Source organism: Miscanthus floridulus, chromosome 9, assembly GCF_019320115.1.
Source record: "Miscanthus floridulus cultivar M001 chromosome 9, ASM1932011v1, whole genome shotgun sequence".
Lineage (NCBI taxonomy): Eukaryota > Viridiplantae > Streptophyta > Magnoliopsida > Poales > Poaceae > Miscanthus > Miscanthus floridulus.
In genome coordinates, this window is record NC_089588.1 from 123,641,075 (window position 1) to 123,655,669 (window position 14,595).

The 14,595-nt window shown below is 45.0% G+C and overlaps 1 protein-coding gene across 1 annotated transcript; it reads right to left on the bottom strand.

Moving 5' to 3' along the window:
* Positions 1-1,658: 1,658 nt before the first annotated feature.
* LOC136484219 (probable LRR receptor-like serine/threonine-protein kinase At3g47570) lies at positions 1,659-5,308 on the bottom strand. The gene is made up of 2 exons (XM_066481442.1): positions 2,289-5,308; positions 1,659-2,184 (listed from the first exon to the last, which is right to left on the bottom strand). Exons 1-2 carry the CDS (start codon positions 5,266-5,268, stop codon positions 1,772-1,774), a joined length of 3,393 nt encoding a protein of 1,130 aa, XP_066337539.1. The 5' UTR covers positions 5,269-5,308; the 3' UTR covers positions 1,659-1,771.
* Between the last annotated feature and the right edge of the window lie 9,287 nt (positions 5,309-14,595).

The window sequence follows — 14,595 nt, forward strand, 5'->3', positions numbered from 1 at the left end:
TGCCCCATACTCAATGTCGAAGGACATGAGCCCAGTAGTCGTCTGAGTCTCACCCTTAGGGACCAGGACAAAGGGCACATGTCGGAGGAACAGAGGAAGGGGACGACACACTGGGCCCCATGGGGTGGGCAGTGGCTCCTGGTGACCTTCAGGGAGGCGGGCTGTGGTGCTGGGAAGTGGGCAACTGATATCTGATCGTGCAAGGTGACTGGGAGAGAAAACTAAGACTACAGTCTGGCAGCCAAATCCCACATATTTAGGGCGGTTATTAGTGATTTACTGAGTTATCTCTCCCAATAATATAGAAAATGATATTACGCCACCATATTGGAGGAGTTGTATTGGCGAGCTACTAGAGATGCTCTTAGGGGTAACTTTGTGTTATCTTCATAAGAGCAGAGGTGGGTAATCTATCCAAAAAAGGGTTATTTCAAATTATATTTTATAATGACATAGGTTATTAATTTAGATAAATTTAGGGGTTGTTTGGAATTCTAGTTCATAATATGGAAGGTGGGTTGTTTTCGTGCAAATTTAAATGGTTTCATCATAATAGTAGTTGTGGAAAATAAACTCAATGGCTATCACTACTACACAATTGATTTTCACTGATGGTTGCTATTTTTTTTACTGGCGGTTCATAATATGTAGGCGCCACTAGAAATGAAACTGTGGGTCCACGCTATGAACGACCAGTGTAAATTCATTTTACTCGCTATTTTTTAAGTTTACCGCCAGTAGAAATGCATGATTTCTACCGGTAGCCTTAAGAAAACAACTAGTAAAAATGCATTTATACTAGCGGTTTTCATAACTTAGCGCCACTACAAATAATTTGGAATTAATTTTTTTTTAGTTTTTCAAATGACCTTGGATGGAGAAATAATCTAAACAAAAGTTATAGGATTCGAAAAGATCTACAACTTTATAGTTGAAAACTTTTTCATTTGAAATCATTTAGGGTGCAGAAATCATGTTTTAAGATTAATAATTTTAAAATTCATATGTTTTAGATTTTCTCAAATGACCTCGGATGGGAAAATGGTCAAAAGCAAAGTTGTAGATCATGACGTGATCTAAAACTTTCTGGCTGAAAGTTATTTCATTGGAATCCATTTAGGGCTTTAAATCTACATTTCAAAATCTGCTGGAGTGAATACTAAGTGAATATTTTTGCAGTTTAGTCATAAGTGACTTTAGGGTGTAGTGGTAAGGGACGTAACACGCAAGGCTTGTGGTGCTGAGTTTGATCCCTAGGTCATGCATATGCATGGATTTAAAAAAAATTTGCTAATTGTTTTAGCGCGATTTGTAAATTTTTAAAATCATTTATAGTGGCAGTTTTCTTAAGAAAACAGCCAGTGTAAATAGATTTAGTGGCGGTTCTCTAGAATAGCCCTGTGAAGTTCGCGATTTTTCACTAACTGCCAGTACAAATGTTCTGTGTACCAGTATATTATTGGTGATCATGATTATAGTCTATCGAATTAAAAGCTAAATGTTTCTAATTATTGTGAGAATTTTGAATATTTTTATTTTTTCCTAGCACATCCCCTGTGAGAATTAACATGGAGTCTTCATTGGAGCCTCTAATTAATAATAGTAAAATTATGCAATAACTCCACTCATGGAACCTTAAATTGATGCTGTACACAAACTTTTCCAAATTGGGCGTGCATGTTCAGAAATCATCTCAGGCACTGGCTAACGAAACAAATAAGTAGTACAAGAGAAAATGATGATAGATTATACTATCCTTCTTATAAAGTAATTAACAGAAATGATCAATAAAAGGATAATTATGGGCAGTGACAGGGCCGCAATCTGCATGTGGCTGCTGACGGTGATTTAGCATATAGTCCTCTTTGATCTTCTTGAGTGCCACCGTGACGTCTCTCATTGGCATCCTTTGGACAGGTGAGTCACTTGAGCAGATCAAACCCAACTCAAATATCGATGCAAGCAAGTCATTCAGATTGCAGGCAGAGGAAGGACCTTGCAGTAACTGGTCGTCCAGAACCGAGGTAAGCTGAGTTGGAAAAGCTTGATGAACCCACTGCCTAATGCTCAGATCTGCAACGAACATAGCATCTGTGGGTCTTTTTCCAGTGAAGACCTCAAGAAGCATGATTCCATAGCTGAAAACATCACTCTTGTGCGATGCCCTTCCATGCAATCCATACTCTGCTCAAGAGAACCAACACAAATAATTCAAGCAAGAGAAGTTAGCATTGCTAATATAAACAACTATGCAAATCAATGTCACAGCGGGGTATGTGTGGTCGTACCTGGGGCCATATACCCAAGTGTTCCAAGCATGCTTGCTGTGATCATGGAGGCGTCATGACATAATAGCAACTTTGCAATTCCAAAGTCTGCTACATGAGCCGTCATGTCGTCATCGAATAGCACATTGCTAGGCTTTAAGTCGCAGTGCAAGATCACCTCGTGATGCTCATGGTGCAGATACTCCATTCCCATCGACACTTCTAACATGATCTCCAGCCTCTTGAGGAACCCCAATTGTTTTCTTCCATCAGTGTGTAAGAGCATCTCCAAGCTACCATTGGGCATGTACTGAAGAACTAGTGCCTTGAAGTCCAGGTTGGAGCAAGTGTTTAGTATCTTTATGAGGTTCCGGTGCCGAGCCATGCGAAGCGCACAGCACTCAGCATCAAAGCTTCTAATGGCCTTCTCGTTCTGCATATCTAGAACTTTTACTGCCAACTCCATACCAGTACTTAGCTGGCCCTTATAAACTTTTCCAAAGCTCCCAGTCCCCAACAAGTTCTTCTCGTTGAAGTTATCAGTGGCGCGAAGAAGCTCATGGTATGACAGGGACTCATAGCACATAACATTGGCAGGATCAATGACAGAATTTTCAACATCTTTTTTTTTCATAAGTACCTTTCGGATGGTTCGGTAAACAAAAAGAATGCTACAACCAAATGCTATGGTGATAGTGGGGAGTAGAAATCTTAGGAGGTGTTTTTCATTTGAGTGAGGTTTCTCATGACAAGGTGAAAATCCCAGATGGGGTGCACCACATAGGCCAGCATTTCCAATCAAACATTGCAATGAGATGTTTGAGAAAACACCTCCATCTGGTATCCTGCCTTCTATATTGTTAAAGGAGAGATTCAAGGATTTCAAGTAGGTAAAATTGGCTAGGAACATTGGAATTGTACCGGATAGATTGTTGCAGGAGAGATCCAACCACTCTAGGCTAGTGAGCTCTTGAAATGACTCTGGAATTGAGTCCTCGAATGAGTTGTGTGATAGATTTAAGTAAGATAGCATGCTTTGTTTGCCGAATGATTCTGGGATGCTGCCAACAAAAGAGTTGGAGGAGAGGTCAAATGCATATGCTTGTTTTAACATACCAACATCTGTTGGTACTGGACCAGAAAAGGAATTGTAAGAAAGGTCTAGGCTGAAAATTTTATCAAGGTGGAACAAACTAGCTGGTATAGTTGAATTTAAGAGGTTATTCTTAAAGCAGATGACTTCTAGCATGCTAATATTGCCAATGCTATCAGGTATAGGACCAATTAATCTATTTCCTTCCAAGTAAATGCGTAGTAACTTCCCGAGGCTACCAATTTCTTTCGGGATAGGGCCTGATATATCATTGTACGAGACATCCAGGTAACCGAGATTTTGTAACGTTGCGATTGATTCTGGGATTTCTCCAGTGAGCTGGTTGTTGCGTACAATAAACCATTCAAGACTGCTTAGGTTTGACAGTGATGAAGGAAGGCCACCTGTTAGCTTGTTGTATCTGGCATCGAACTGAAGTAATTGCACAGACAAGTTTCCCACAAGATGAGGAATTTGTCCAGTGAAAGAATTATAATGTAGGTAAAGGGTCTGGAGTTGCATACAGTTGGAAAGGGACGCCATGAAACAAAGATTTCCATTTAAATTATTCCATTGAAGATAAAGCTTCTTCAGAGTTAGGATGCTCCCAAGTGTGGCTGGTACTGAGCCAGACAATGAATTGTTAGTCAATGCCAGGAAGGATAGTTTCGATAAATTTCCGAGAGAAGTTGGGACTGGACCAGTTAGCAAATTTGAACTGAGATAGAAACTCGAGAGTTCTCGAATGCTGCCTACTTCGTTTGGAATCTGTCCTGTCAGGTTGCAAAAAGAGAGGTCTAGTGTGGTAAGACTGGTGAGGTTGCTAAGAACGGAAGGGACAGAACCACTAAGCTGATTTTTGCCCAAACCAAGAAAGGTGAGGCGTGTCAACTGAGCTAACCATGTTGGCACAACATCATCCAAAAGATTGCAAGACAAATTTATAAATTGTAGGTATTGGCACCTTGCTAGCCCAGATGGGATTTTACCTACAAATTTATTCTGATAGAGGGTAAAATACCATATCAATGGAAGGCTAAAAGTTTGATTGTTGTTGGGAAGAGGTCCAGTTAGATTGTTATACATCAGTACCATGACTTGCAGCTTTGACATGTTGAAGATGGTTGGGGGTACTGTACCAGAGAGCTGGTTATTTCCCAAGTTTAAGTACCGAAGCATGTTGAGGGAGCTAACACCATGTGGTATTGGACCAGATAAACTATTATTTGCTAAGAAAATGGTTCTTAGACTTGGCGTGTTATTGAAGAAATATGTTGGTATGTGGCCACTCAACTCATTCTGTGCCAGATAAATTTTCTGAAGGCTCGGCATGTTCAATAGTAAATCAGGTGGGATCTGGTACGAGAGGCTGTTGCTACTTAGATCAAGAAACTCAAGACTTGTGAGGTTTCCTATGGTAGAAGGAATGGGACCGGACAGGTGGTTTTGGGTGAGGATGAGATCTCTAAGCCGGTGTAGCCTACCAAGACCGGCTGGTATTTCACCAGCAAGGCCTGTGTTTGTGAGGTTGAGCAGGGACAGGAAACTGAGGTTACCGAGCTGTGGGCTGAGCTCTCCTTGGAGGGCCACATCCGGCAACGAAAGCGCCGTGACACGCTCCCGCCGGTGGCTGCATGAGACGCCGATCCAGCGACAGAAGGAGATGTTGGTTGTCCAGCTGCTTGCAAGGATCCCTTGAGGATCGGAGAGCTGGTTTTTGAAAACCAGCAGTGCTGCAAGGTCTGTGTCACTTTGGTTGAGCGTCAGAGATGGAGCTGGACTGGCAAAAGAAGAAGAAGCAGCTGATGGGGGTTGTAGGGCTAACACCAAGATGGGAAGTAGATGTAATATTTGCACGATACAGTTGCATGCAATGGCCATTCGAGCGAGTCTGTTCAGTTGTCTCATCTTTGTAAGGCATACAACTGTTGTGAGCGTGTGGTACTGCTTATTTATGGGCAGTTTATTCGAAGTGCAGCAGTCTATTCTCTAAATGACCGTAAACTTGGGTCTCCTTGCCTTGGCCACATGGCACAGCTAGCTGGCTCACAAAGTCATGATCTGAAGGGGCACATGTACGTGTGGTTTATAATGTCTAGACTTGTTTGATAATAAGGGGAAAATGAATAAGAATGGTGCTTGTGTGCGATGATGATGTCTTGATAACGCAGCGTATATGGGAAGGAACGGAGGAAGGAAGGCTTGTCTGCTTGTCACTGTTTTGCTGGGTTCCTCCCGGCACCGGTAGCCGGGCGGACACAAATAGAAAAAATAACAATGTTTCTGTAGACCACGAATGCCGACACAGACGTTTTGAAAGCTAGTACAATAAATGGTGACTAAGAAACCATTGGATAAGACTGGGAGAAGTGCTCATGCACTCAGAAAATTTGAGCTTTAAGAAAGATTGAATGAAAAAATCGTCCATGAATTAAAAATGAAGAAATGATAAATAATTAATGTATCAGTATAAGATTCTTACTATGTCGATATCAAATCCTATCTGCCACATTAATTTGCTTTGAAATATGAGCCCACGTCTTAATTGGATGGCGCATGTTGTATTGAGTCCATTTCAGGACGTAATTGCGAGAGAGGCACATGTAAAAGATTGAATTCCCAACCACGAGATGTTGTGGCCTGTGGGTTCTCACGGGTGTAGTACATCATTTGTTTACCTGACAGGCCCTGGACTCGCTACTGCTGTAGTTCTTCAGATTTGTGGGTTCCTCAGATGGATACTCCAAATGACGTTGATAGAACTGGACCAGATCTTGCTCGGCGAGACTCTCCTTTAAATCGAAGGATTTGGCTCGTGCCCTTTAGAGAGTCAGAAAAAGGTTGTCCACATAAAAAACCAGCACCAAATGGCCCTTTGGGTGGATCTGATGGAGATTGCACGGGACATCAGTATTTTTTTAACGAATTTTTTTCTCGAATACGCAAAAGATTTGCGTATCATTGTAATTAAGAAGAAGAGGGGTTTAACCATACATACGACACGCTTCTAATGAGCGCCCTAGGAGGTCTTACAGTTTGACTGGACCTTCCTAGCACACTGTTTCAAACTTCGATATTATATAAAATAAACAACCGAACTATGAGCAGCGCAGTAACCTACGGAGCTGTGCGTCTCCGCTAATGGCCACGCGACTCTGCTCCGTCATCCGAGAAGAGCCTTGTACCAATCGTCGCAGCGGTTGCCGGGAACAGCTCGTACAGTGCTTCCACTTCGCTCGACGTCCAGTTCCTTGCGAAAAAGTCGTCGTAAGCTTTCTTGGACGCGGATGAGATTGGACCTGCCGGCGGTGCAAAGCCCATCCTCCGCATGAGGAGCACCTCGCCCCGCTTGGAGATCGGAATGTGCGCCAGCGGCTGAGCGGCAATCCGTCTGCTCCGCTTTGGCATGGGTTGCCCTCTGGTTGGCACCTTCTGCCTGGGTGGGCTGGCGATTAGAGGCGGCATTCGCTCGAGCTGCACCTCCTAAGTGAACCGTGCGAGACGTCGTGCAGCTTCGTGTGGTGTGGGTGTCGCGTCGCTGGGGTGGTGTAACCCTCTGCGACGCTGGGTGCTCCCGCTCGTGGTGGCGTGAGTTGTGGCAGCCCCTGCACTGGCGACATCAGAGACAAGTCTGTCATCCACTGAGCAGCCGTCGTCGGGGAACAGGTGTCCGTCACCGGTGCCTCAACCTCCTGAGGGGCTGCCGTAGCAGGCAGACACTCAGGTGTTGCTGCTCTCTTTGGCCGGCTCCCGACGAGCGAGGCGGCGAGCTCCTCCAGCATCGGGTCGAAAGAGATGACCAATGCAGGGGGCCCCGCACTCACGCACAGCACCAACGCCACCAGATCTGGCTCGGGGAAGCCCAGTGCAGCAGTAGAAGTAGGTGCCCTATCAGCGTGGTCGGCAGGCGCACCCGTGCCGATCTCCTTCGGCTTAGTCTTGCGTCGCCAATGTTGTCATCGTCTCCCACCGGCGCCCTCCACGGCCCCCGGTGCGGTACCCCTCGCACCGCCGCGCGGCGCGTGCTGGGAGGACGTAGGGTCGACGCGAGCAGAATACCGTGGCAGGTCGGCACCCACCGCCGCCGAGGTCAAAGCAGTCCTTCGCCTGCAGTCCTTGATGAGGTGCCCGAATCCGCGACAGCGTAGGCAACGCCGTGGCAACCAACAAGTCGCTACTCAGTGCGAGTAGGAGAGGTAGTTGAAGCATCTGCCGTGAAGCTCTGTCGGGATCTTCTTGACCTGCGAGAGTTGCCCTTGGCTGGGGCGAGGCCCCGTCGAGGCAGCAGCAGCAGATCCTGAGACCTGCCGGGGGAGAATCTCATGCCACCCATCGTTGTTGAGGGCGGAGACCCGTCCATGACGGCCGAGTCGTTGGCGGGCAGGGACACGACAGTCCACTGGCCGCACAGGCAAGCCGTTCACCAGCTGCGGGCGTGGCCAATTGCGCTTCCTCCGCCTACGGCCATGTCCATGTCGGCCCCGTTCAGCACCATCACAGCCGTGCAAAGGCCCTACTCCGTGGTGCCTGTCGACGAAATATGGTCGGCAGTCTACCTAGGGGTATGCCCAAGGTAGTAGATTGTCGGCAGACAGATGCGCAAGCCTCAAACAAGATGGTGACGCAAGACAGACACGAGGTTTTATCCAGGTTCGGCCGCCAAGAAGGCGTAATACCTATGTCCTGCATCTGATTGTATTGCTGTATGTCAATGAGAGATGTTTTTTAGAGGGGTCCCCTGCCCGCCTTATATAGTCCGGGGGGCAGGGTTACAGATCTGGAAACTAATCCTAGCCAGTTACAACTGTCATATGTGGCCGGATAAGGATTCCTATTCTAACCGACCAGGATCTTGCTTGATCGCCAAATCTGCCTTGACTCCTTGCGCGGGACTCCGATCAGGTTGGCCGGGCCATGCGTCATCTTTTGGTGGACCGGACCCACTGATCCGAGCCGGCCCAAGCCTAGCCGTAAGGGTATAGGGGTTAATACCCCCACAGCTAGTCCCCGAGCACCATGTATTATGCTGCGACACGCCATTTTTACCTTCTCCGACAAGTAAGGCTTGAGTCCTTGACATCTCTGACCACCATTGTCGCCGGAGAAGTAGGTTGTCCGAAGAATGTATGGTGCTCTTAAGAAAAAAGAAAAAGATTTCCATCCTGTGAAGTGTGCCCACTTATATTTCTGAAAAGAAATGTAAGTGAATCTTGAAGCGTAGCATCCTTGATCATCAGAGGTGTAGTGGTCGAAAAGCAAACACATTCACCGCAAGGTGAAGTGTGCCCACTTAGTCCCCGAGCCTGGCAGTAGGCGACGTAGGCACGTGGTGCCAGGGTCTAAAAAGAATTCCCAGTTAAGTTGAGGACCCAATTGTCGTACAGGCAATACGAGATGAACCGGCAGGTGCATCGTACCGATGTAGTCCCCGGGCTTGCTGGAAGGCGAAGTATGAGCCTTGTAGCAAGGTCTAAATAAATGTCTCTCAACTGTATGTGAGTACAATCACATGTAGCCGAGAAAAACGATCTCCGAGCAGTGGTCGGGACAGTCCCCGAGCACGATAGTAATCCTTACAATCAGTCAAAGCATAAGGGTCGATTAAATAAACACGTTCACCGCAAGGTGAAGTGTGCCCACTTAGTCCCCGAGCCTAGCAGTAGGTGACGCAGGCACGTGGTGCCAGGGTCTAAAAAAAAGAATTTCTATTGAAGTTAAGAATCCAATCGTCGTGCAGGCGATACGAGATGCACCGGCAGGTGCATCGTACCGATGTAGTCCCCGAGCTTGCTGGAAGGCGAAGTATGAGCCTTGTAGCAAGGTCTAAATAAATGTCTCTCAACTGTATGTGAGTACAAATCACATGTAGCCGAGGAAAGCGATCTCCGAGCAGTGGTCGGGACAGTCCCCGAGCACATTAGTAGCCGGAGCAGCCCCGGAGCACGGCAGTGGTCGAAGCAGTCCCCGAGCACCACCACCACCACCACCATGACCACCACCGGCACTAGGTTTCTCTAGGTTTCACTAGGTTTCTCTAAGTTTCAGCATAGAAAGTAAAACTTCGTACTTATACTCACTGGGGAAGTTTTCAAAGTTTTCAACTGTTATAGACACTACCTATAAACACTATACTCCGAATAGATAGTTTCTACAAAACAAAATTTAATCCAATCATGTATCATGTACGTGTCACAGCTCTTCCTATCTTGGTTTTTAAGTAGACATTTTTTCTTGTATAACAAACTATTTCCTTATCTCTACTCTTAACTGCAATTCCGACTTTTTTTGCACTGCATGGCGTCTTATAATGCCATAGAAACCATCCATTGAGAGTGTCCTGGCAGAGTTATATGAGGTCAATAAGCGTTTCATTATATATTAAAAAAAAACTTCTCGGACTCATAGCAGTAACGTTTCGTTCTGAAAGCAACTGCACGTACACGAGTAGTACGTGTGAATGCTAGCTGTCTAGCAACTGATACATTTGTTTTCTTATAGGGTCGAGAAATTTCAATGGAACCCAAATGCATGGATGCATACTACTGTGTGCATCACCAATCCGAAGGCGTAAACCACAGACTCGTGGGCTGCCTGCTTGTGGACGACTAGACCCTATGCATCACCAAGTCTTGCCGGTCGTCTCACGCAAACACCTCGCACGCTCGCCCGCCAGTACAACCAGTGTGAAAGCAAAACAAGCAAGAAGACAGCAGGCTTTCGCTGATGTCGAACTCAGATGGCTCTATATACACCCTATCGTATACGTTGCAGCTATATATATGACAATCCTAAGGCATGGTAGAAACTGACCTTTTGCTTATATTTCAAAAAAAAAAATTGTGTTTGGTTGTTGCATTGATCAACCGGGACGCTAGTGACTCAGGCCTGAGTAGGGGGAGGCCGGGTGGCAAGCTGATTGGCGGAACAAGATAGCTAGGGTAGCTGAGCCAGATGCGGAGAGGGCGTCCAAACGTTTATTGTTACTGTATATACAGTAGCAAACATGCCCGTACGTACCTGCCAGATGATAGAACGAGTTATAGCTGTTCCAGGCTTATAACCCATTCTAAACCACACAACAACAGCAGTATATTCTCTCATCAAATCTACTCCATCCGTCCAAAAAGAAATGCAGTTATCATTTTAAAAGTAGCGGTATAGTGTAAATCAATAAATGTGACAGCAAACCAAGCAAAAAGATACTGGGCTCAGATATGTATATTCTTTGGTTTCGTTATGATCCAAGTGGATGGCGATGGTCAGATGTAGTTGATCCGGCGGCTTGATCAATGGTGATTGGTGACCGACCGATCGATCGAGGCATTTGGGTGTGGACCGCCTAAGTCGTGCCTGTCACTACCGTTTGAGGGCTTTTTTGGATAACGGGAATAACGTGGGAAAAATGGAGGATTCTGATTCCTATACTTTTCTTCACTGTAACACCGTTTAAACAAAGGAATCAGCTCTAACCATTCCATAAGAAAGGCAAAATAACCTGTACTTTTGGAGGAAATAGAAAATGAGCTCCGAGCTCAGGGAAATCTTTCCTTTGTGGCTCTGTCGCTTACCAACTCACTCCTGAGAATAAACAAAGCTTATGTGCGGTGGTTCTACTTCATCGAAGTGCTACAAATACACGACATGGAAAGTGAGCACCCCATAACTGTATAAACTTTTGCCAAATTGCACAACATTCGTGTGTAAATAACTTTAAAAAATCATAACCATATAAACTAATTAATCATTCATTAAGTATTACATTATTTTTTTATTTTTTAAGGGTAATTTACATTATCTTCTATTATTGGTCTGTCATCAATTAAGAGATATAGTGGTTACTTTCAATTTCCTACACTCTTCTCATTCCTGCATTCCAAACACATATTCCTATAAAATTCCTGTAATTTTCCATTCCTCTGTTTTCCCATCTCAATCCTTTCACATTCCTACATTTTCTCATATTCCTGTATTTTCTATTGCTGTGGTCCAAACAGGGCCTCAGACCTCAAAAAAGTCGATCACATTATTGGTTTGTTTGCTGCCATGCATGGGCCCAAAAATAATATATTCCCTATGGCCATATAAATAAATAGATATATTTGTGTTTGGTTATGTTGACGGATCATATCTGGAATCTAGCTAGCGACGACTTGACCTGAGCAGGACGAAGCCTTGTGGCAAGCTCATTGGTGGAAGAAGATAAGGTAGCTCAGTCAGATGCTGGAGCAGGGCCTGCAGGCTGCAGGTCGTCAGCACGGACTTGTGCAGCTATATATGAGGGAACATAGCAGTGCTTACTTCACTTTCTTATTATGTTCTTTGTACAGGAATCTAGCTAGCTAACCATGGACCATTTGATATATATGTTGGTATTTTTTTCTATATTTATTTATGTCAGGATTTTATCGACGCTATTCTTTTTGTACAGTAGGTGATATGTCCGTCCATTGCTCGGATGATTTGGCCCAAACACTGTACGTTATTAGCATACATCGTACATTCCCCTTCTGATGATTTGGCCCAAACACTGTGCGTTTAGTTTAGTCCAACTAGGCTTCCTGGGCCTAGGCTTCCTCGGATGATTCGGCCCATCTTCCATCTCGTTGCCTGCTGCCTCATCCGCCTCCTTTAGTTTAGTCCAACTTAGTCTATGCGTCACAAATTTCATTGCACGTACTTGAGAGACGAATGTGAAGACGTCCCAGCAGGCTATAATTCCTGGTAACAAGCATAGATGTGTCCAGGGTCGTACCCCTCCTGCCAAAAGGCCTAGGCCATAATGGCTACAAACATGTGCGTAATTTGTGAACTAAAGAACGTTGGGTCAAAAATTGCCTCCCCACATCCACGCTCCCTTTAAATACATTCCATGGGGCAAACGCAAGGAGTTCCCTGTTTCCTATTTGGGTAAAAGCCAAGCAGTTTTAAAGATAGTTTATATGGTTTTCTAAAAATAGCATCAAAATAGTTTTAGAATCATTTTCACAAATTACAGTTTAAATGGCTTGGACAAAAGGTTTTATGAAGCCTCTCTAAATGAGTTTGAAGAAGGGTTTACAAATGCATGAGTTCAAAATCAGCTAAACTGGAATTGTACGTCTTCTCCATGTTTTAATTCTCAAGAGGTTTTATCACTACTAACATTCTTGAAAACAAGATTTGGAGGATTATTAATTTTTCAAGACTGTTGACGGCCAAAATCAGCCCTGGACTACCCAAAAACTGAGCTTAGAAACACAGCTTCTCCCTCTTTTTTTTTTTATCTATTTCTTCATTTCTCTTTTCCCATGTTTCCCTTCCATCGGGCTGACTTCGGCAAGGCAGTGCTTCCTTTCCAATCTTGCTGGGCCACCAGCCCATTTCCAATGCCCGTAACAAGAGCAGTCTAGCCCACCAACTCACCGTCATTTTCTATGATAAGTAGGACCCACCTTGGCCTCCTCTCCTATGTCTCACTGCCACCAATCTCCTCCCGCCATCATCATTCCCTGTAGAGGCCCCAAACCAATCTGGAATCATGCGGAACACACCAGCACCCTACCGACCCTCGATGTTCTCCTGCCGTACCTTTTCCCCATTCAATCATGCCCCAAACACGATGCTCAGCCATGAATGGAAGCTCTGCCAACTGCCATTACCTCGTCCCAGTTACCTCATGCCCGGACACAGCGCAAGCCTCACAGCCACCTCAGCTTCCCATTCCTTCTCTCTTGTTTAGTGCACCAATTGAGACCACTGCACCATGACCATGTTTTGGTCGTTCTCCCAGTGTCCCAATGCAAGGTTCCTCCAGCACTAATTCCTGTTGCTTTGTATTGGCTTTACAAGGAGGAGACGCACCCACCACACCAAGCGTCCACATGCATAGCCATATCCTATATTCTTGTCAAGTTGTCATAGCCCACCGCCGGCCACCTCATCCTTGTTCTCGCCATGGCCGGACTCCAATGGAACCAGCCTACCATCAGTAGCACCACCGAAGAACTCACCATTGTTCCCACTCTCTCACACACCTCCCCTCACTGAGAATGGTGGCCTACAACTCGATATTGGCAAGCTACAGATGAAGCTTGGTCGCACTGCCCCTTGACTTGGCCGTCCTTTTTGTCTTCAACCACATTGGATGGTTTGACACTGATCGTCCAATAGTAGTTTTTTTTTTTACTCTGTTTTTTTTTGCTACAATTATCATGGTAGATATTGTTAATTACTATAACAACAGATAGATATTATTGCTTCTTTTGACAAAATGATCGTTGTTATATAAGAGCATTTGAGGAGGCCCGAACCCACAATCTAGATGAATTGCCTGGCAATGTTTTCTGATACTACTACAAAATTACAGCAGGCTACAAAATTACGCCGGGGAGCTGGACTTTGCATGCTTAAACTGACCATACCTATCGTTGTTGCACCAGCACAGCTGCACAGATAACAGGAGCGATGACCTCGACATCGACGACCTGTGGTCTGTGTCGTCAACGCTGGCTGGCTTTGTTATGTTATCGCTGGGAGTGGGAATCCTATGGGACCAGTGGTGCCCAGTCCTATTACCCAACTTTGACCACAATGCCCCTGAGGAACCAGCTAATTACGTAAAGAAAACTTGTTAATTCCACACGCACTGTTGCAGCAACAGTGGGAAACATGTATACACTGTTAAAGCTTGGAATGAAGGGGAGAGGTAAAAATTTTATTTTTCAAAATTAATAACTTCAATCAACTGTGGGAAACATGTATACACTGTTAAAATCGAGCTGGAGTGGTGTCGCGCAGCCAGATCCCTGACATTCGCATCTCATGCTTTGAGCCCCTGCACAGCTCTAAGGTCCTTTCCTCTGCCTATGATACTAACCGCTAGAGGAGTCTGAGAAGAAGGGATGCACTTGTGCATCCATGTCACGTGTTCATGGCATGAACACTACCATTGGTAATTTGACTCCTGAACATACTACGGTACACAGGTCGATTAGGTCAGGTATCAGTTTCCTATAACACATGCCGGTATCTGTATATGACCTTGCCGGAAGCTCAACAGGGATCCAATATATGGTACGTCACCTGCAATTACTGGCGGCTATCTGAATATTACTATTTTCATGTAACCTGCAGACTCAAATTTGAGGAAGCACACTAGCTCCTAGCTATATCTGGTTGTTGACATATCAAACATAAAATATTTTCTATATAAAATGGAATTAGTTACACAATACAATAATGTACTTCACAAATTAT

Excerpts from the sequence above, each read along its gene's own strand:
- LOC136484219 (XM_066481442.1), bottom strand. The coding sequence starts at position 5,268 with ATGAGACAACTGAACAGACTCGCTCGAATGGCCATTGCATGCAACTGT. Across the intron at positions 2,185-2,288 it reads ACTTGGGTATATGGCCCCAG|AGTATGGATTGCATGGAAGG; the intron begins GTACGACCACAC and ends TCTCTTGAGCAG.